General features: G+C 49.8%; 2 protein-coding genes across 3 annotated transcripts; one reads left to right on the top strand and one right to left on the bottom strand.

Moving 5' to 3' along the window:
- Positions 1 to 3,039: 3,039 nt before the first annotated feature.
- Positions 3,040 to 6,889, bottom strand: TMED9 (transmembrane p24 trafficking protein 9). Its single transcript, XM_026507770.4, has 5 exons — positions 6,650 to 6,889; positions 6,378 to 6,478; positions 5,464 to 5,589; positions 4,958 to 5,104; positions 3,040 to 3,905 (listed from the first exon to the last, which is right to left on the bottom strand). Exons 1-5 carry the CDS (start codon positions 6,831 to 6,833, stop codon positions 3,756 to 3,758), a joined length of 708 nt encoding a protein of 235 aa, XP_026363555.1. The 5' UTR covers positions 6,834 to 6,889; the 3' UTR covers positions 3,040 to 3,755.
- Positions 6,890 to 7,032: 143 nt separating this feature from the next.
- LOC113261589 (transmembrane emp24 domain-containing protein 9-like) lies at positions 7,033 to 19,446 on the top strand. Of its 2 annotated transcripts, none has more exons than XM_057307304.1 (5): positions 7,033 to 7,490; positions 17,793 to 17,893; positions 18,222 to 18,347; positions 18,918 to 19,064; positions 19,201 to 19,446. In XM_057307304.1, exons 2-5 carry the CDS (start codon positions 17,825 to 17,827, stop codon positions 19,348 to 19,350), a joined length of 492 nt encoding a protein of 163 aa, XP_057163287.1. In that variant the 5' UTR covers positions 7,033 to 7,490; positions 17,793 to 17,824; the 3' UTR covers positions 19,351 to 19,446. The 2 variants fall into 2 exon arrangements, with proteins under 2 accessions (XP_057163287.1, XP_026363556.1); XM_026507771.3 differs by lacking the exon at positions 7,033 to 7,490 and adding an exon at positions 17,190 to 17,415.
- Positions 19,447 to 19,977: the final 531 nt, after the last annotated feature.

Raw genomic sequence — 19,977 nt, forward strand, 5'->3', positions numbered from 1 at the left:
TTCCGCGTGCGAGGAGCGCTCGAGCGCTCGCAACGGCGGGACCGCTTGCTGCCCTGCCGGGGACCCGCAGGTTCTGCCGAGACCCCGAGGGCCCGGAGGGGGCTCAAGTCACTGGGCCGGTGCTGGACTCAGTTAGACTCCAGACTTCCAAACCGGCGCTCTGGGGTGATGATCCGTCCTCGTCTTCCCGGCCCCGGGTGGTGGGTGCGGGCTTCCTCCGCAACGAGCGGGGAGGGGACCAGACCAGGCTCAGCCTCGGGCTCAGCAGAGACCCCAAGTCCTAGTGAGGAGCCAGGCACCAAGGCACAAGGCACCGTCTCCTTGCATCTGTTTCCTACTTGCTGTATTAATAGTCCCTGATTGACGTGGTTGCTTGGGTTAAAGGCGAACAAACATACTGGGTAGGGTGCTGGGCACAGTCAACGCGATGTCAGTGACGTCTGCTATGCAGGAGAGGAGCACTTCGGTGGAGTTGAGGTGAACACTGAAGGGGGAGTAAGATGGAGTTCTTGCATCTGCCTTGGCATAGTGGGAACTTACCTGGCTGGGCCAGCCTCCCACCTGGGAAAAGACAGCAACAGAGTCGTGGGGCTTGATCTCCCCCGCTCTTCAGGCAAATGTGAAGTCCCCTAATAAACAGCTAACATCTACTGAGTTCATACTAGGCGCCAGGCATGGTTCTAAATTCCTTACTCCCGTTCTCTCATTCAGTCCTTAGGAATAGTGTACTTACGCCCACTTGAAAAACTGGGGCAGAGAGAGGCGATTCAGGGTATAAACCAAGATACTTTGCTTGCACAGTTGGTGCTTCCAAAAGGACTTTACTGTAGGTGAGGAATTTAATCATCCCCAGCAGCCCCCTTTCTACTTTATTTTTTTATTTTTTTTAAAGATTTTATTTATTTATTCGACAGAGATAGAGACAGCCAGTGAGAGAGGGAACACAAGCAGGGGGAGTGGGAGAGGAAGAAGCAGGCTCACAGCAGAAGAGCCAGATGTGGGGCTCGATCCCGCCGGGATCACACCCTGAGCCGAAGGCACACGCCCAACCGCTGTGCCACCCAGGCGCCCCTCCCCTTTCTACTTTAAACCCAGCATATGCCCACCGGGGACCTTGTGCTAAACTCTGCCATTGCACTGCACTCTCGAACAGAACCTTAGCAAATGCAGCTTAGGTTTGGCTGATGACAAAGGCGAGGCTGACCCCCTGCAGAGACCAGTGTGGGGGGGGGTCAGGCCAGTGATGGAAGCAGGGAGGTGGGACTGTGATCTGAAAGCACAAGCCCACCTCAAGCGGACAGGTGCCATTCAGTCCAGCTAAATGTTACATCAGAATGAAGCCCCACTGGGGCGCCTGGGTGGCTCAGTCGTTAAGCATCTGCCTTCGGCTCAGGTCATGATCCTGGGGTCCTGGGATCAAGCCCTGCATCAAGCCCCGCATCGGGCTCCCTGCTTGGAGGGAAGCCTGCCTCTCCCTCTCCCACTCCACCTGCTTGTGTTCCCTCTCTCGCTTGTCTCTGTCAAATAAAACCTTAAAAAAAAAAAAAAAAAAGAATGAAGCCCCACTAGCTTCAGATCTGATTTGTCTCAAGAAATCTGATTTCACATAAAAATCCTAATTAATTTTAAACAGTTGACAGCCACAGCCATGTTGATAATCAGCACCCTAGATACAACGGGATGAGAACAGCACATTTTTGGAGTTTTTCTCAAAAACTCAGAACTCCAGTCTAATCATGAGAAAAACAGCAGACAAATCCCAGTTGAGGCAAATTCTACAAAAAAAAAAAAAAAAACAAAAAACCCCCTGAACTGTACTCCTAAAAACTAAAGGTAATAAAAAGCAAGGAAAGTCTGAGAAACTGTCACAGCCAAGAAGGGGCTAAATGTAATGTCGTGTCCTGGATGGGATCCTGGAACCAAAAAAAGGGCGAGGCAATGGAAAAATCTGCATATGGTATGGACTTGAGTGAAAAATAATGCATCGATACTGTTTCATTAACAAATGTACCATACTAACACATGACAGTGGGGGGGGGACTTATCACAATTTTTCTGTAATTCCAAAGCTGTTCTAAAAAATCATTTTGTTTTTAATGTGGAAGAGGTCTAGGTGGCAATACGAGGTCAGACCACATCCTTGTGGCAGTTGGAGTAGTCCAAAAACTCGTCTCCCCACCCTTTCTCACACACTGCTGGATTAATTTTCCTCAAATTTATCTCCACGGGGTGCACCTGGGTGGCTCAGTCTGCCTTCCGCTCAGGTCTTGATCCCAGGGTCCTGGGATAGAGCCCTGCATCTGGCTCCCTGCTCAGCGGGGAGCCTGCTTCTCCTTCTGCTGCTCCCCCTGCTTGTGCTCCCTCTCAAATAAATAAAATCTTTAAAAAAAAATTTATCTCCATGGGGTTTTTCTACTCAAAACTGTGTTGAACACTGGGTAACGTACAAATGTCTTCTTCTAACTCGAACTAACCTTAACAGCTTCCTCAAACCCCCTTCCTGAACTCCAGTGGAAACCATGCCCATTGACCTCCATTTGCCAATTCTTCCGACCCCCCAGCTCTGCCTTCTCTTATCAGAATCCTTCCTGTCCCTCAAGGTCCTTGCTGAAATCCCGTGCTATTGGTTAAGACCACCGACATCCTCATCGCCACCAGCCCAGGGGTTTGTCCTTCTCAAACCTGCTGCGCTCTTCTGTTCTGTGTACATTACCTTCCAGAATAAGGCCCTTCCTCGCAGCACCATGACAATGCCGTCCACCTGCTCTAGAAACGCAGGGAGGGCCCTTGTGTCACAAGGGAGCGGACACATAGGAAAAGGGTGTAAATTTGAGCACCAAGCCCACAAGTCACTTGTTTTATGGTCTTGGGCAAACCCACGATCCCCTGCCGAGGGAAGGTGGAGAGAGGATAGAAGGACTAAAGTTCACAGGTGGATTTTCATCTTGGAATGTGAGGGGCTTTGCACAGTGGCAGAACTGACATCCCCCCAGCACTTCTGTGTACTGATACTACAGTAACTTTACACGGGACGAGAAGTCGATTTTTTTTTTTATTGGGAAACCAATGTAACAAACCTAGACTTATTGAAAATGAAATCAGTAACTAAGACTCTGCAGGCCCCATCCCCAACCAGCACCAAGGCCTCTGCTTGGCCGGACCCCAGTTCCTCAAGCCCCCGCAAAAGGACAACCAATATGAGAAGCTGAGGTCAACCTCAGGGCTACTTTCCCACACTGCAATCCCCTCCACCCACCCCCCCTCCGTTGACACACACATCCTGGATCAGCAGTCTGGGCCCAAGGAGGGTACAGTGAGGTTCCCAGGGTGGCAGGGAATCACAGCCACACCCCCACCTGCTCAAAACCCCACGTTAGCAAAGGAAGACAGAAAAAAAGACTGGCTTGCCCACCCGCTCCCCTCCCCCCAGCCACCCCAGACAACAGCCTCACGTCCCTGATCAGTAACACTGTGATTCTGAGGTGCCAGTGGGGCTCCCAGGGGCTTCACCAGCCCCTGGGTGATTACTGCAAAGGGCTCAGAGCCCAGGGGAGGGGGCTGGCATCACCCCACCACCTGCTCAGTATCAGCCAGCCAAGCCGCTGCCCTAAGCTTGTGCCTGGGGTGCCTGTAGCCCCTCTCCCCTCCAGATAGCCACGGCTCGGAACCAGTCCTCCTGCCAGAGAGAAATCAGTTCCAGGAGGCCCTTTCTCCCCCAGCCTGGGAGGAAGGATGGCCTGTGAGGCCTGGGATGGCTACACCAGCTTCTTCGCTTCAAAGAAGCTTTTGAGGTGTCGCATCTGCCAGACGCCGATGGCTACGAGGATGAGGGTCTGCAGAATGGACCACCACAGCACCCGCTGGTTGGTGCTCTCGCTGGTCTGCCGGAAGCGTTCCTCCCGCCACTGTGGGAGGAGAGAAGGGAAGAGGAGCTGAAGTTTGCTGGGCACCACCGGGCGCCACTTTAACTGCTGGATTCCCTTCCCAGAGGGAGAGCCAGGGCCAACCAGCTCTGCTCGGGTTCCAGTCAAGTACCTGCAAAGAGCCTAAGAGACACCCACCTGGGGACCGCGTTCATCCTCCCCAGCCAGAGACCCTCAGGGAACCCATCATTTAAGTCTGTCTGCTCCTCTGTCAGGGACTCCCCTGGTCCTATCCTGGAGCCTGGAGTGAGTTAAGTAGCTGCAGTTTCACCCCATCAGACAGAGCTGTCCTCTAGCACTTAGGAGTGGACTTGCTCTCATCTTTCTGCCCAGGTCTCCCCAGCTGCTCCCTGAGGACTGTGGGCACAAGCTGCCAACTGGTGGCCCAGACGGTTAAGCATCTGCCTTTGGCTCAGGTCACGATCTCAGGGTTCTTGGGCTCGGGCCCGCGTTGGGCTCCCTGCTGGGTGGGAAGCCTGCTTCTCCTTCTCCCTCTGCCCCTCCCCGATTGTTTTTTCTCTCTCTCTCATTAAAAAAATATATACATATATTAAGAAAAAAATTAAAACCCGGGAAAAATTCACATAGCTTCTCTTAAAACCCAGGCCTCGCATATCTGTGAGGCTGACAGTTAACTTGAGGTCCCTGAGGCTTAGTTAGACATGCAACAGTCCTTATGGCCACACACTCATTCACGGTACCATCCTGGCTCCCCAGCACAACTGAGTTTGAAATAACTGGTCCTGGAAGCCCTGGAGCCACGGAAAGAACACCCAAGGTATTAGGGTCAATTTCCACTCTTGTCACTGTGCACGCGTCACTGTCACTGATTTAGAGCAATGACAGCCTCTTAAGAGCCTGTCTCCTTGGTTACAAACGGGAGTTAGCGGTACCCACCCCGCCTTTTAGACTTGCAGAGCAGCACAGACACGTCGGTCCCTTGGGTTTCATAATGAATCCGACCTGCACGCAGCTTCTGGCTAGGCCGGGGAAGACTGCTGGGGAGAAGCCCACCCAGCTCTGGCCCGACATACCCGCTGGTAGTTCTGCTCCTTCTGGATCTGCTCCACCTGCTCTACCAGCTGTCGCACTCGGAGCTGCAACTCACTCAGCTTGTCTTTGGCAGCAATTTCTGCATAGTCGTTGGCGTGCTCCCCCACCTGGATGTCCAGGTGAACCCTCTGGGGACAGAGAAGGAAGGTAAGAAGCAATGAGGCAGCCCTGCTCCATCTTCCTGCCAGGGGCTGACAACTGGTCCCCCACCCTCCTTCATTGGTGCATTTAGCCAACGCTGACTGAGGCCTCCTCAGTGTCTTGCCCTAGGGGGCTCTGGGAAAACAGGCAAGCATCAGGTTGGCTGACCCTTGGACCAAGGCATACACAAGGAGCTCAGCAATTGTGCCTGGATGTTCACTGGAAACCCAGAATTATTAGGAAACACAGAATCTGACATCTCACACCCAAAGCACCACCAAGTGGTCTCCAGTCCTAACCAGGGTCTAGAGCTTGAAAGCTACAAATCCCACGTAGCTCCACTCACCAGCATGCCTCCAGCAAAAAGGGAGAACTTGGTGGAATTGGAGTGAAGACAGATCTGGTGTTCGCCGGGGGTATGGGAGGTGAAAGTGAACCTGCCTTCAGAGCCATACTGCCGGGCCAGGATGACCTGCAGAGAAAAGCCTTCAGTGACTGTTGGGGGTGGGGATGGGGGATGGGGCTGGAAGGAAACCGGGCTTCAGGCTCTCAGTGCCTCAAAGCTGGCAAACAGAGCCCCAGGCACCTCAGCACACTAAAAGGTCCAGCTTGCCAAAAGCTTGTCTGAGAACTTTCTGGGGCACGGATGAAGCATCTGAGATGGAGCTGACATGTGACTGCTCTTGGGAAGGGCTCTTTATTCAGAGCTCCTGCCATTTCCGCTCTCTTTTGGTGTGGGTTTTCTTTTTCTTTACTTTTTTTTTTTTTTAACGAATGGCGACAACTAAAGATTCTTTTTATTCTTTTGCTTTAATATCCTTATTTGTCGAAATTAAAAGCTGCTCATTCGTTTTGGAAAGCACCCCGTTCTGTGAACTCCTGAAGTCTAGATGTCACGGCATTAGAGTTAACAAAATTCTTTGATGGCCAGCACCACAGTTAACCCACCAATCACGCCTACAACACAGGTGAGTTTCCATCTCACAGGCCAGGAAAACGGCTCGGGCAGGCAAGGGACTTGGCCGAGTCCTGCAGCAGTCGGGAAAGGAAGGCTTAAGCAGAGAGCAGCCGCTAGCACTGCAGCAGCCCAAGTTTGGCCTAGAGCGAAAATCCGGGATCTTCTCAGCAACAAACACCCAACTATGTTCAGCAGTTGAGCGGCTGCGGCGAGTAGGAGGGGAAGTACCGGCACCTGCCTGGTTTGGCGCTGGCGCTGGAGTGCAGAGCGAAGGGCTCGGCGGGGCTCAGGGGCCGGCTCACCTTGTCCTCTGGGTCCTTCACCTCCACGAACATGCCAAGCCCGGGGGTGGCCGGCTGGTACTCCTCCCGCTGCTTGTCATACAGCTGCGTCCGGTAGTTTCCTGGAGGGAAGTGGAGCGAACCTAGGTCAGAGGAGCGCGAGGTGGGGTTGGGTCGGCCCCCGCCAGGAAGCGGCGAGACCGGCTGCTCCCCGCTCTGGAAGAGCGGACTCTCCCGTACCCCCGCGCCCCAAGACGAAGGTCTTGTTCCAAACTCTCCCCTTCCACCCGTACCTATAACCATGGTCTCGTCCGGAATCTCCTCAATAAAGCACTTCTTTTCGGTCTCCCCGATGTGGAAGTAAAGCGCCCCTCCGCGGGCCGCAAAACACAGAAGCAGCACGAGGGCCCGAATCACCCTGCACAGTCCCGCGCCGGGCCCAGGCCCGACGACCCTCACGTCCTGCTCCGCAGCCATCTTGCCCCACCTGCCGGCGCAATCGCAGCCGGCGGCGCCACGTAGCCCTGGCGCCGCCGCCGCCGCGGGGCCTGCCGGGACAGCGAGTTCGACCGGCTGGACTACAAGTCCCGAGATGCCCTGCGGCCACGGCGAGGCAGTAGCTGATTGGAGAGCCGCTTCTGCCTGCAACCTTATTGCGCGGTCAGAATTGAAACCTTCTTTCCGTTGATCGTGGTGGCGGTCCGGCGACTACTAGTGTTTATCAACTTTTTACAGATGCTGCAAGTAATGCGGTTTGTGGTCGCAGAATGAATTATGAGCAGATAGAGGACTGAAACCGAGGATCGCTGACTTGACATCTGGGAGTCCCACACTCTGAGCTTGCTTCTGTTTTTAAAAAGTGATCTTTGAAAGAGGGACATCAACAATGCACCAACTTATTTTCGAAAAAAAAAAAAAAAGCCTAGGAGACTCCTTTTACCACTTCTTTGCCACTTCCAAATTCATCCACTCCTAGACTTGGTCTGATCTGGTCTGTAGGATCCCGGGTAGCCCCCCCCCACCACCTCCCCGTCCTCGCGTCAGCACCAAACATCATCCACGCGGGCTTTGCAGCAGAGCTCGGCCGTGGTGGCTTTTCTCTGGAACGCGGTTCGGTGCCCCAGTGGTCCTCAGGTGAGTGAGTATTGGTGGGGGCCTTGGGGGCAGAGTTGCCCCGTTTTGGAGGGTTCTGCGCTGAATGTGAGATCAACAGAGGTCTGGGTGAGTCCTTCCTGGATTTTACAAATTCCGGTGTATTTTGGCAGCTATTTGGAGTTAGCAGTTTCTGATTGGGCCGCCTCAAGGTTTCATAGAAGTTGGAGGTTTTCTCTCTAATTTGGATTCTCTTTGTTGTTTCATTTGGTCTTGAGGAGGGAAGTTTAATGAGGATGTGCTGACATTTCCCCTTCATTGGAAGTCTTTAACTCATTTTCTTTCTTAAGTCTGACTTAATCAGTTTATTGCTTATATCAACAATTATAGCAAAAAAGTAGCTATAACATACAATGTGTACAGACATAATTTGTTTGATATCAACCACAGAAACGGGTGAGAACAGAGCTGTAACAATATAACATAATCTTCGTTCATACCTTATTTTTTTTTTACCATTCCTGTGATGAAAGTGGTTAACATTTCTATCCCCTAATCATTTGCTCTTACATATTTTGCTGCAGTAAAAATTTGTGGTCGTTTTCTAAAAAAGCATTACTGTAGGGCATAGTTTTTTTGATAAAATTGCCCTTTCAAACTTCGTACCAATTTACATTCTCACCAGCAGTGCGTTCTGGTACTCACTTCCCCACACCCTGGTCAAATCTTCTCAACCTTTTTAATCTTGCAAAATAAGTGAATGAAAAGTTGTGTTTCATTATCCTCTTAATTAAAAAAAAAGATTTTATTTATTTATTTGATAGAGAGAGAAAGAGAGCACAAGTAGGGGGAGCAGCAGGCAGAGGGAGAGGGAGAAGCAGGTTCCCTGCTGATCCGGGAGCCCAAACCCTGGGCTTGGCTGGATCCTAGGATCCTGGGATCATGACCTGAGCCGAAGGCAGCCTCTTAACCGACTGAGCCACCTAGGCGCCCCTATACTCTTAATTTTTATTTCCTTGGGTACTGAGCATTTTTTTTGTTGGTCATTCGTTTTCTTCCGTGAATTACTGCTTGTGTGTTTCTTAGGGCTATTATAACTACATGCTATTAGTGCTGATGTCACCACCATTCGGAATTAACAAATGATTACAGAATTGATAAATGATAACATTTTATAATAAAAGTTTCTATTACTTTTAAAATTAAACTTTTTATGTTGAGATAATTATATATTCACATGCAGTTGTAAGAAACAATCCAGAGAGATCCAGTCTACCCATTACCCAGTTTCCCCCATGGTAACATCTTGTCCAAGTATAACGCAGTATCACAATCAGGATATTGACATTGATACAGTGAAGACACAGAACATTTCCATCACCACAGGGATCCCTCATGTTGTGTATTCAAGCCACACCCACTTCCCTGTTACTTCACCCTCACCTTAACCTCAGGCAACAAGTAATCTGTGTTCTCCATTTCTGTAATTTTCTCATTTCAGGAGTGTTATATAAATGGAATCACACAGTATGTAACCTTTTGAGATTGGCTTTTTTCACTCAGTTAATTATCTGGAGACTTAATCAGTTTATTGCTTATATCAACAATTATAGCAAAAAAGTAGCTATAACATACAATGTGTACAGACATAATTTGTTTGATATCAACCACAGAAATGGGTGAGAACAGAGATGTTAAAGGAGCAGAGGTTTTTTCTGTTATTGAAGGTAAACTGGTATAAATTCAAATTAGAATGTTTTAACTTTAGGATGTTAAATATCATTCACATGGTAACCACAAAGAAAATAGCTGTAAAATATACACAAAAGGAAATGGGAAAGGAATTTAAATGTTTCACAACTTAAAAATTAACTAAATGCAAAAGAAGATAGTAAATGCAGGAACAGAGGAACAACAAAAAAAAAATCCTATAAGGAAATCGAAAACAAAGAGCAAAATGACAGAGGTTAAGTCTCTCCTTATCAGTAATTAATTAATATTTTTTAAAGAAAGCACACATGAGAGTGGGGGGAGGGGCAGAGTGAGAAGGAGAGAGAATCTTAAGCAGGCTCCCGAAGTGGGGCTCTATCTCAGGACTCTGCGATCATGACCTGAGCTGAAATCAAGAGTCAGTCGCTCCACCAACTGAGCCACCTAGGTGTCCCTCAGTTATTACTTTAAATGGTTACGCTCTCCAATCAAAAGACAAAGATTGGCAAAATGGGTAAAAACCATGACCCAACTATATGCTACTTACAGGAGACTTGTTCGGATCCAGAGACACAGACAGGTTTGAAAGTGAATGGAAAAGGCTATTCCACACAAACAGTAACCAGAAGAGAGCAGGGAGACTATACTGCTCTCAGACAAGGTGGACTTGAAATCAGAAAAGGTTACAAGAGACAAAGTACATTATATATCAATAAAAGCTTCCATACAGCAAAAAGACATAACAATTATAAACACTGACGTACCTAATAACAGACCATCAAAATACATGAAGTAAAAATTGACAGAATTGAAGGGAGAAATAGATAGTTCTATGATAAGAGTTGAAGACTTCAATACCCTACTCTCAGTAAGGGAAAGGACAACGAGACAAAAGGTAAGTAATGAAATGGGAACCTTGAGCACGTGAATAAGACAACTAGATTTAACAGACATACAACACGTTTTACCCAACAACAACAGAATACACATTCTTCTGAAGTGCATTTGGGACACTTTCCAGGGTAGATGAAATATTAGGAATATATTGAAACAAATTAAGTCCATAGATTTTATTTTTTAAAAGATCCTTTTTATTTATTTGAGAGAGAGAGAGAGAGATAGAGCATGAGCAGGGCAGAGGGAAAGGGAGAAGCAGACTCCCCGCTGAGTGGGGAGCCAGCTGTGGGGCTCAATCCCAGGACCCTGGGATTGTGACCTGAGCCAAGGGCAGATGCTTAACCGACTGAGCCACCCAGGCAGCCTTAAGTGAATAGATTTTAAAAGATAGATATCATACAAATTAACTTCTCTGACCACAATGGGATGAGGTTAGAAATAAATTACAGAAGGATAACTGGAAAAATTTAAATCTGTGGAAATTAAATAAGACTTAAAAAAACAGACTTCCAAAAAATGGTGATTAGAGCTATTCATTTATTAAATACTATGAGTTAAGCACATATTTTTTTTCTAAGTCCTATGCTCAGTGTTAGAAATATGTTGGTGATCCAAAAATAGACACACTCTGTGGCCCTTTGGAGCTTACAATTTAACAATATTGTAATTACATATTTCTATTTTTTCTCTTTAAGCAACATCCTCTTTTTTTTTTTTTAAGTTTTTTCTTATTTATTTGGGAGAGAGAGAATTAACTGGGGGGAGGGACAGAGGGAGCAGGCTCCTCACTGAGCAGGGAGCCCAAGGAGCAGGGCTTGATCCTAGGACCCTGGGATGATGAACTGAGCGGAAGGTAGATGCTTAACCAACTGAGCCACCTGTGCGCCCCTAATTAACACCCTCTTAAGCAACCAATCAATCAAGAAGAAATCACAAGGGATTTCTGAGAAAAATCCTTCGAGATGAATGATAACAAAACCACAAACTCACCAAAACATATGGGACACAGAGAAAGCAGTGCTAAAAAGGAAATTTAGAGCTATAAATGTGTACACTCATAAGCCAGAAATATCTCAAATCAACAACTTCACTTTACAACTTAACGAACTAGAAAAAGAAGACCTAAACCCTAAGTTAGTAGAATAATGGACCCTTACCTGTCTTGTTGGAAATCTCCCCTACTAGGCATTGGACGCAGTCAAAGCAGTAGGTGGGCTTCATGTTCCAAACGGTTTTCCTAAATCCACAGTCACAGCTCTGAGAACACTCAGAGATGGGAATCTGAGCAGTACTAGGAAAAGAGAAGTCATAAGGGATTAAATAATAGAGGGAATGTAGAGGAAGCAGCAGGAGGAGAATTTGAATATGAGTATATATATATATGTTGTATGTCTGAGAGAGAGAGAGAGAGATATTTGGGGCACAGGTATTGAATTTATTCCTGATACATGTTTGGGGCAATGGAAATTGGAAAGAACATCAGTCAGTGTTGATGGTAATTGAACTTACTTTACTTTGATTCCTTTCACCTGTCCTTAGGGCAGAAGCTTCTCCAGAAGGACACCAGAACCTCAGGAGGTGAATACCAGCACTGCCTCTCTCCAGACCCAGGGAGCAGTTCTGGGATTCCCTTCCTCCTCCAGGGGTGGTTGGGCCCATTGAACTGACAAGCATTCACATAGTTGGGTCCTGAGGCTAAGGGTGATTGACACAGACCTCTGAGGGGCAGAGAGCTCTGCGGCTGAACCAGCAGCAAGAGTACTGAGTGTCACCTGCAGCAGCACTAGGGGGAGGAAGACCTGTGGACCAGGGAAGGGAATGGACATGTCCAAGGTCACTCAATCAACTAATGGCAGAGCCAGTCCAGAATCCTGGATCCTGGTTCAGGATAGGGATGGGGAGGGATGGAGACCAGGAACCAGCTTGAGTTGTTTGAATTTGCTCTTCAAAGCCTGAATCATAGCTGGGGATTTGCCAAACGGGGTACAGCAATATTCTGGCAGCTGCAGGAGTGGAAACCCAATGTCCTATCTTGCTCTTAACTTGGGCTACCCGACCTGGGCCCCAACCTGCTCCACCCCAATCCAAGAGAAGGTAGGGCAGTGACCCACCTCCTGGCCTGTTCCCCTCCCTTAGCTTGTAAAGCCCTAGTAGAAGTGGGAAGATAATGATGCCATGGCCCTTTGGAGACCCAGTGGCGCAAACTCCAGTTGGGGGCGTGTATTAACTATATTTTCTATTTTCTGTATTCTTGGTGCTCTGGCATCTGGGGCTTCAATGACTAGGAGGTACTGTCCCTCTCAGGGTTAGCCAACTCCTAGATATAGCAAAGGAGTCTCCTGAAAGTGCACTTTTGTTTAAAAAAAAAAAACAACTCATTCATTTTATTTAAAATGACAAAGTAGGGATGCCTGGGTGGCTCAGTCAGTTAAGCATCTGCCTTTGGCTCAGGGCGTGATCCTGGCGTTCTGGGATCGAGCCCCACATCAGGCTCCTCCACTGGGAGCCTGCTTCTTCCTCTCCCACTCCCCCTGCTTGTGTTCCCTCTCTCGCTGGCTGTCTCTCTGTGTCAAATAAATAAATAAAATCTGTAAAATAAAATAAAATAAAGTGACAAAGTAATACATATTTATTGTAGAAAATTTAGAAAGCAGAAATAAGCAATAATATGAAATTTTAAGACACTCTTAGTCTCATCACATTGAGATAGCCATGATTAACATTCTGGTGAATTTCCTTCAGATATTATTACAGTTTTCATAGATTTTTAATATAAATAAATGAGATCACACATTTATATACCCCCCCCCCCAACTTTCTGGAGAGTGAACATCTCTGGTTTGGCTGAGTTTGCCATTTGTCAGTGTTTTATCATCTGGTAAATTCAGAAGGCACCTCTGTGTGGTCTACGAAGTGGTGGAGAGAGTGGAACTTTCACAGGCAAACCAACCAATCCAAAGCCCATACCCCAGGCACCATTCTTGTTGAACTCTCCTGTGCCAAGTCAAAATCCTTGTGCCCTAAATCTACTCAGGGCCAGGTACCAGACAATTTGGGACAGTCCCTACAAACCAGAGCCTGCCGAGATTATTCCAACTAGTCAATCCTAAGCCTGCTCACCTTGCTCCCCACACCGCCCCCATTCCTTCCCATGAATGGTAAAGGCTTTTACCCATGCTTTCCTGTCACTCCCTCTACCTCCTGACTGACCCTGGTGCTGTCCCCTGTGGCCCTTGCATGGTGTGGTATACCCACTCATCTTGAGAACTATGGGCAAGAAACTATCTTCCAATGGCAACCATCTCCTAATCTGTTGGCCTCATCATACTGGAATAAAACCTACATTTGAATACAGGAAAAGCAGAGACATGGGAGTGGCTATGGGATAGTGGGGGGGAAGGTGGGGACAGAGGAAGGGAAGGGGAAGTAAGTGTGCCACTGTCTGCATTTGCCATCTTCCTCCTCTTTGTTCCACTTTGGTCTCCCCATCACGTCCCTTCCCTCCCTTTTATCTGTTGTTTTTTCTCATCAGGGGCAATGAATGACCTTTGAACTTTGAATCTGAAGAATGAGGCCTCCCATATGCAGGAACAATGGAAAGGCTTCCTTCCAGGGCAGGAGCAGTTACTGATTAGGGAGCTTGACAGAAAGGGTTGGCAACAGAAGATGTTCTGAGAAATCTGCATCCCATGCCCGGTTCATCTTTGCGACCTCTAGCATGAGGAGAAAGGATCTGCCCTTGAGGGGCAGCTGAACCCAGGAAGTGTCCTGGTGCCTCAGTCAAGTCTGTGCATTTCTTTAATTGTCCAGAAGAGATGTTTAGAAGACAGAGAACTTTGAGGGGACTGCAAGCATTTTACTGTGGGAAAATGTCATCGCATTTTGGCCGTAGTAGAGCTGAAACTTAGGTGGGCAGGTGTGTAGCGTTTGGCCACATTTCCACCAGAAGTCCTCTGAGTCTTGGGGTCAATGGTTTCCTCACTCTCAGGGACTGAGGCACAGCCCGGCCACTCTTCAGATTTGCCCCACATATGGGAACCCCCAAAGTGTTGGGGGGCAGGAGGACACAAGTCCTCTGTTAGGGTTCAGTCAGGCACAAACCTGTGGGACAGACTGCCCAAAGCCCCAGGAGGGATGGATTGGAGACCCAGTGAGGGTCCTGAGAAAACTCACCAGGAGTGTAAGGATCCTGTTAGAGGGACCACTGTAAGCCTAAGGAGGGTGGTGAAACAGGTTCAGCAGAACGTTGTTTGTGATATCCCTGAATTCAGCACCACCACCCCCATGTCTAGGTTCTGGAATAGAGAGCACAAGGAAGAGAACTCTCATAGGAATTCTCTTTGTAGAGATGGTCACAAGGAATAGAAGTTGTTTTTCTACCGGGTGGAACCTGTTTTACATCAGGTGTCCCTGATGCTGAATTTTTTAAAAAAGTTTTTTATTATGAATTCTATCGAATCTACCACTATATGAGTGGAAATTAAGTCTTTATGCAGTTTTATATGCTGTAATATTTCTTCAAATAAATCTCCCCTTAAAAAAAAGCCTGTCCAAATCTGAGGTCTTGGGGGAACCACAGATGAGGCAAGCGGATGTAGCACCCCAGTGTCTTCTTTGAATTTCACAAATGGCACTCAGGTTCAGTGACTTTGGCAGCCATTGTGGAATGAGTTTTTGCCAAGTGGGAAGATCCCAGAAGGGTGGATTCACTGCTTTTATGTTCCTAGCCTTGTCATCGGTCAGAAATATGTTGTTTCTTCCTCCCTCCCTCCCTTCCTCTTTTCCTTCCTTCCTTCCTTCCTTCCTTCCTTCCTTCCTTCCTTCCTTCCTTCTCCTTCCTTCCTCCCTCCCTCCTCTCTCTTTCTTTCCCTATCCATCTATCTATCTGAGAGAGAGAGAGCGAGAGAGAGCACATGAGCGAGCGCACGTGCCTGAGTGCCCGAGGGGGGGCCACAGGGAGAGGGAGAAGCAGACTCCCTGCTGAGCGCAGAACCCCCTCCCCCTGCCGACCCCCATGAGGCCCTATCCCAGGACCCTGAGACCAGGACCCCAGCCAAAGTCATATGCTTAACCAACTGAGCCACCCAGGTGCCCCCAAGTTGTTCTATTTTTAACAAAACACTTTTGCTATTTGGACAGTCATGTTCCCACTTCCTAATGTCTGGGTTCTGGGCCTTGACATCTCACTGGTGCACTATCTCCTTACATACATGTAGCTGCAAGCATTTTCTACTTTTGACCCTTTGGGAGATTCCTGTGGGTAGTCTGGCCAGTGGGCCACGCCCACGGCCATGCAAGAGTGGTATTCACAGTGTGGTGTGGGGGCTGGTACTGGTCTATCTTTGTTATAGGTCTGCAATGAGGTAAGTACAGAAACTGAGTAAGCGTTTAGGAATTTTTACAGAAATTTAATATTGATGTGATATCCAAGCACGTGATTAATTTCATAGGAGTATTGGCTTGTGGGGGGAAAAGAGTATTGGCTTTTGAGGGATTGCAAATTTCATTAAAAACATAACAGAGCCAATGCTTTACTACAGGTGGTGGTACTGGTCTAGAGAGTAGCTACGATTCAGCACCACGGACAGCACCTCGGCCTCCCAAGCCTAAATCCTGGGTTTTCTGCCGACGCTCCCAGCTCTGGCTAAATCCCCCGGTGAACAACTACCTCCTAAATCCAAAAGATGCTTTTTAGTTCTTGTCTTATTTGACTTTCTAAAGTATGACTTTTACTAACATTCTAATCTGTCATTTTTGTTTAATGATCATTCCCGGTTGAAGAAATAAAAAGCACTCCCCTAGGATTGCCAACGAGCTACACCACTAAAATGAGGGGACCATTTCTGGTAACTAAAACATATTGTCAATATATATTTTTTAAAGATTTTATTTATTTATTTGACAGAGAGAGAGAGGGAGAGAAAGCACAAGCAGGGGAAGTGGCAGGCAGAGGGAGAGGGAGAAGCAGGCTCCCCGCTGTGCAGGGAGCCTATGTGGGGCTTGATCCCAGGACCCTGGGATGATGACCTGAGCCAAAGGCAGACGCTTAACCGACAGAGCCGGGCGCTCCCATACTGTTAATCTTAAAATACTGTATTGATCATCATCATCATCATCACATAATGCTGAATAAATTGATGAGCATCTCTTATCACCAGGCACTAGGAGGCGGAAGACTTCATCCCATTACGTTGGGCTACAGCTTTCTACTGACATGTTTGGGTCTACACTGTTCTACCCAGGGCATTGTGAACTTTGGAATTCTCGAGATTTGCTTTTTCTGGGTCCCCATTTTGTCATGTTGGCTCCACCCTCCCATCCCTTTCAGTTGTGTACCCCTATCCTTTTCCAGTGGCTTACTTGCCATCTACTTTTCCCTCCAGGATCACCCGCAACCTCTTCCTGATCCCTAGTGCAGAGAAAAGTACACTGGATGAAGGGCTCCCCTGTTCAAACGGGCTGGGCACCTCCTGTGCCCTCAGATTCAGCCCAATTACCTCCTCTGTCCATGTTCCTATAACTTTTCTTCCCCCAGTCCCTTAACTGGCCTACTGGCTGCTAGGCAACTCTACGTCTCCCTGCCTCAATTGCTCTTGTTCTCCGTTGCTCAGGGAGATTTTAACCATCCTTCAAGGCTTGAGTCAAATCTACCCCTTTCATGAAAACCGCGACATTTCCCCCTCCCCTTCCTGAGTAACTGCTTCAGACTCTAAACCCCACGGGGCTTCTCATTCCGTCTCGCCATGTCACCTCCTTCCCCCAATCAATTCTAACCTCTCCGAGGTTCAAGTCCAGGTAATAAACTTCCCATTATCCCCATCCTTTCCTCACACATCTGGGGTGGCTGCCCTGCAAGTTGCAGAGGGCAAGTCCCCTCCCCTCTCTGAGGCTGTTACCCCAATCAGCGATGGGCTAACAGCACCTACGCCTCCCTGAATTCCTGTGCAGAGTAAGAGATGCGGGGCGGCGGAAAGAGCTCTAGAACCTAGCGCGGGTTGGGTGGTGCCTTGAAGTGGCCCCTCCGCAGCGTGGGTTGGCGAGAACGCGCCGGGGGCGGGGCCGCGCGGGGGCTCCCGGGAGTTGTAGTCCGCGCTCGCGTTCGCAGTCTCCGCAGGCTTGGCGCGGAGACCGGTGGACCCGCCTGGGAAGGTGGCGGGGGCCTGCGGGGCTCGAGGAGCTGGGCCCGGGGCTGGCCCCGGGCGGGGATGGGGCAGAGCGCGAGCAACTGGTATGGCCCTGCCGCTGCTGCTGGGGCAGCTGTTGGCGCTCATGGGCCACGGGGGCGCGTTCTACCTCGAGGTCCGCGAGCTGGAGGAGAAGTGCTTCATCCAGGAGATCCCCGATGGTACCGTGGTCATAGGTGCGCGTGCCTGCCACTCCCGGCCTTGCCCTCCCTGCACCCAGAGTCTAGAGAGGGGTGGGGAATGGGGCGCCGTGGCAGCAGCTCAGGCCCGCACCTTCCCTCCCCTGCGGGGGGTGGGCTGGGGAGGAAGGGTGGACAGCAGTCTGGCCAAGGCATCCTCTCTCTTGCCTGTGCGGGGGCCAGGGGCGCGGAGGAGGCAAGTCTGATCTAGACTCGAATGATGGCAGGGAAGTGGTGGTGCTGGAGAGGGGAGGAGAGGCGGAGGGCGGTGGTCGGGCTCCTCAGACTCGAGATCTTCCCGACCACCCCCCCCCCCCGCCCATTACTCGGTCATGGGGATGGACGGGAATGCACCTCCCTTGCCTCTCCATTAGGTAACTACAAGACGGAGCTATACGACCCTGCTATGGAAAAGTACCAGCCCTCCCCGCAGTGGATCAATCTGTTCGTGTTTGTGAAGGACCCCGAGAACAAGGTGAGGCGGGCCTTTACCCCTTGCGCACCCGCCCCCCCCCCCCGCCCCCGCCCCAGCATCCATGCATAGCCCTCTCTGGTCCTTCATTTCTCGCAGAAGGATCTGTCTCCTCACAGGCAGGCTAGCTCAAGGAGGACCGCGGTCTTTGCAATTTTGTATTCTGTATTAACAATGCTGGCATCTGAGACTTTCCAGCCAAACTGATGCCATGTCCTGCACACCCAGCCCTCTGGCCTGTGGGGGTCTGCACCTGGGATACCCCCAGAATTCTCCTGGAAGCAGCTACACGGCTAACTTCTCTGTGCTCACTGGAGGCTGCTTCCTCTAGAACCTCCTGGCCCGGCAGTACGGCCCTCAGGGCAGCTTCACCTTCACCTCCCAGTCTCCAGGAGAGCACCAGATCTGCCTCCACCTTGAGTCCATCCGGTTCGCCCTCTTCTATGATGGCAAGCTGGTGAGTGTGGCAGGCGGGAGGCCCACCGTCCCCAGGGGTCAATTTCTCAGCCTCTAGAGTAAGAAGGGTGCGGTGGCTGGTGCCTATTGAGTAGGGCTGGGACTTTACCTGAAGTTAAGCATCTCAAGAACCCCTCCTGAGGATGAAAGGGGACCTTGGGAGGGAGTCACTCTGACTTAAAACTCTCCCTTGGCTCCCAGCCATCCCTAGGATAAAGACCAAGCTTCGTAACATGAAGTTCAGAGCTCTTCTGCATCTGAGCGCTTCAGGGCTCTCCATTGTCACCTCCCCATACAGAACTTCTAGTAAACTGCCTGGCTGAGAGTCACACCTCTATTTCTCTGCACATGTTGTCCCATTGTGTTCTGAATATAGAACTCCACACAAGCAGGGTCCTGATCTGGTGTTTTGACCTCCCCCCCCCCCCCCAGGCAGGGCCAGTCACCAAGTCGGTGTGCGAGGAACGGAATTGCTAGCGGCAGGCCCAGACGGGGATGTAGAAGCTAGATTTCTGGCGGGTTCATGGAGCTAAGCTCCCGGACCCTCATCCCAAGTTCTCCCCTGTTCCAGGCCATTCACTTGGACATGCAGTTGGGTGAGCACACCAACGATTATGCGGAATTTGCGGCCAAGGACAAGCTGACGCAGCTGCATCTGCGTCTACAGCAGCTTGTGGAGCAGGTGGAGTTGATCCAGAAGGAGCAGGAGTACCAGAGGGTGAGGGGCTGGGTTGGCACAGCTGGGACAGGGGATGTGTGACCTCCTGGGAAGTGGCTCTTCCAGCTCTTCCCCTGTTGGGGGTGAAATTCAGTTCTCAACGGGCGGGCATCTTCTCCCTTCTCTCCTTCCACAGTGGCGGGAGGAGCGCTTCCGGCAGACCAGCGAGAGCACCAACCAGCGGGTGCTGTGGTGGTCCATTCTGCAGACCCTCATCCTGGTGGCCACAGGTGTCTGGCAGATGCAGCACCTCAAGAGTTTCTTTAAAGCCAAGAAGCTGGTGTAGGGGGGCCCCAGAGACCTAGCCCCAACTCATTCCCCTTCTGTTAACTGATGGAAAGTGGCCTGGCCTGGTCTATCTCCTGGCTCCCAATCCCCCAACCCTGGGCGGGGGGGGGGGGGGGGGGGTGGAGGACAGAGGGCCTCTTTGAACTGGCTTCTCAGCCAGCCCTTGGGAGAGGATGGGTTTCCCACTAGACGTTTGGTCGGGGAGCTGCAGGATTCTCTGTGGCTCTACGCTGCTGAGGAGGAAGGTGAGGGTGCCCCCACCCCCCTGGCTAAACCAGATGGAGGAACTGCCCCAAGATGGAGAATTAAGAGTGAATATAAACTGCAGACTTTCTGACCTAAACGTTTATTGCCTCCCGCTTTGCGATTCATTCTGGTGTTTGGTTTCTAACCAGATATTAATGTGCATTGGTGGGGACTGATCCCGAAATGGATGGGGTGAAGAAAGCCTATTCTCCAAAAACCTCAGCAACCTGGGGAGGCCTTGCCAGAAAAGTCCAGTTTGGGCCCACCTTATGGGTAACCTGAGTACTTCTGGTGATCCTGTGCCTGTCTGTGGGCTCCAGTCAGGTTCATGAGCTATTATTCTATTCCAGTTACGTGGACTGCTGGGTTCTTCCAGGAA

The sequence above is a fragment of the Ursus arctos genome, unplaced genomic scaffold (assembly GCF_023065955.2).
Source record: "Ursus arctos isolate Adak ecotype North America unplaced genomic scaffold, UrsArc2.0 scaffold_5, whole genome shotgun sequence".
In the NCBI taxonomy this organism is placed as follows: Eukaryota; Metazoa; Chordata; class Mammalia; order Carnivora; family Ursidae; genus Ursus; species Ursus arctos.

Bases quoted from the DNA above. Each gene is read 5' to 3' on its own strand.
- LOC113261589 (XM_026507771.3), top strand. From the start codon at position 17,286: ATGGCCCTGCCGCTGCTGCTGGGGCAGCTGTTGGCGCTCATGGGCCAC. The intron at 17,894-18,221 runs GTGAGGCGGGCC...TGCTTCCTCTAG, and splicing joins TGAAGGACCCCGAGAACAAG to AACCTCCTGGCCCGGCAGTA. The intron at 18,348-18,917 runs GTGAGTGTGGCA...CCCCTGTTCCAG, and splicing joins TCTTCTATGATGGCAAGCTG to GCCATTCACTTGGACATGCA.
- TMED9 (XM_026507770.4), bottom strand. From the start codon at position 6,833: ATGGCTGCGGAGCAGGACGTGAGGGTCGTCGGGCCTGGGCCCGGCGCG. The intron at 5,590-6,377 runs GTGAGCCGGCCC...TTTTCTCTGCAG, and splicing joins TGAAGGACCCAGAGGACAAG to GTCATCCTGGCCCGGCAGTA. The intron at 3,906-4,957 runs GTATGTCGGGCC...CTCCTCCCACAG, and splicing joins AGGAGCAGAACTACCAGCGG to TGGCGGGAGGAACGCTTCCG.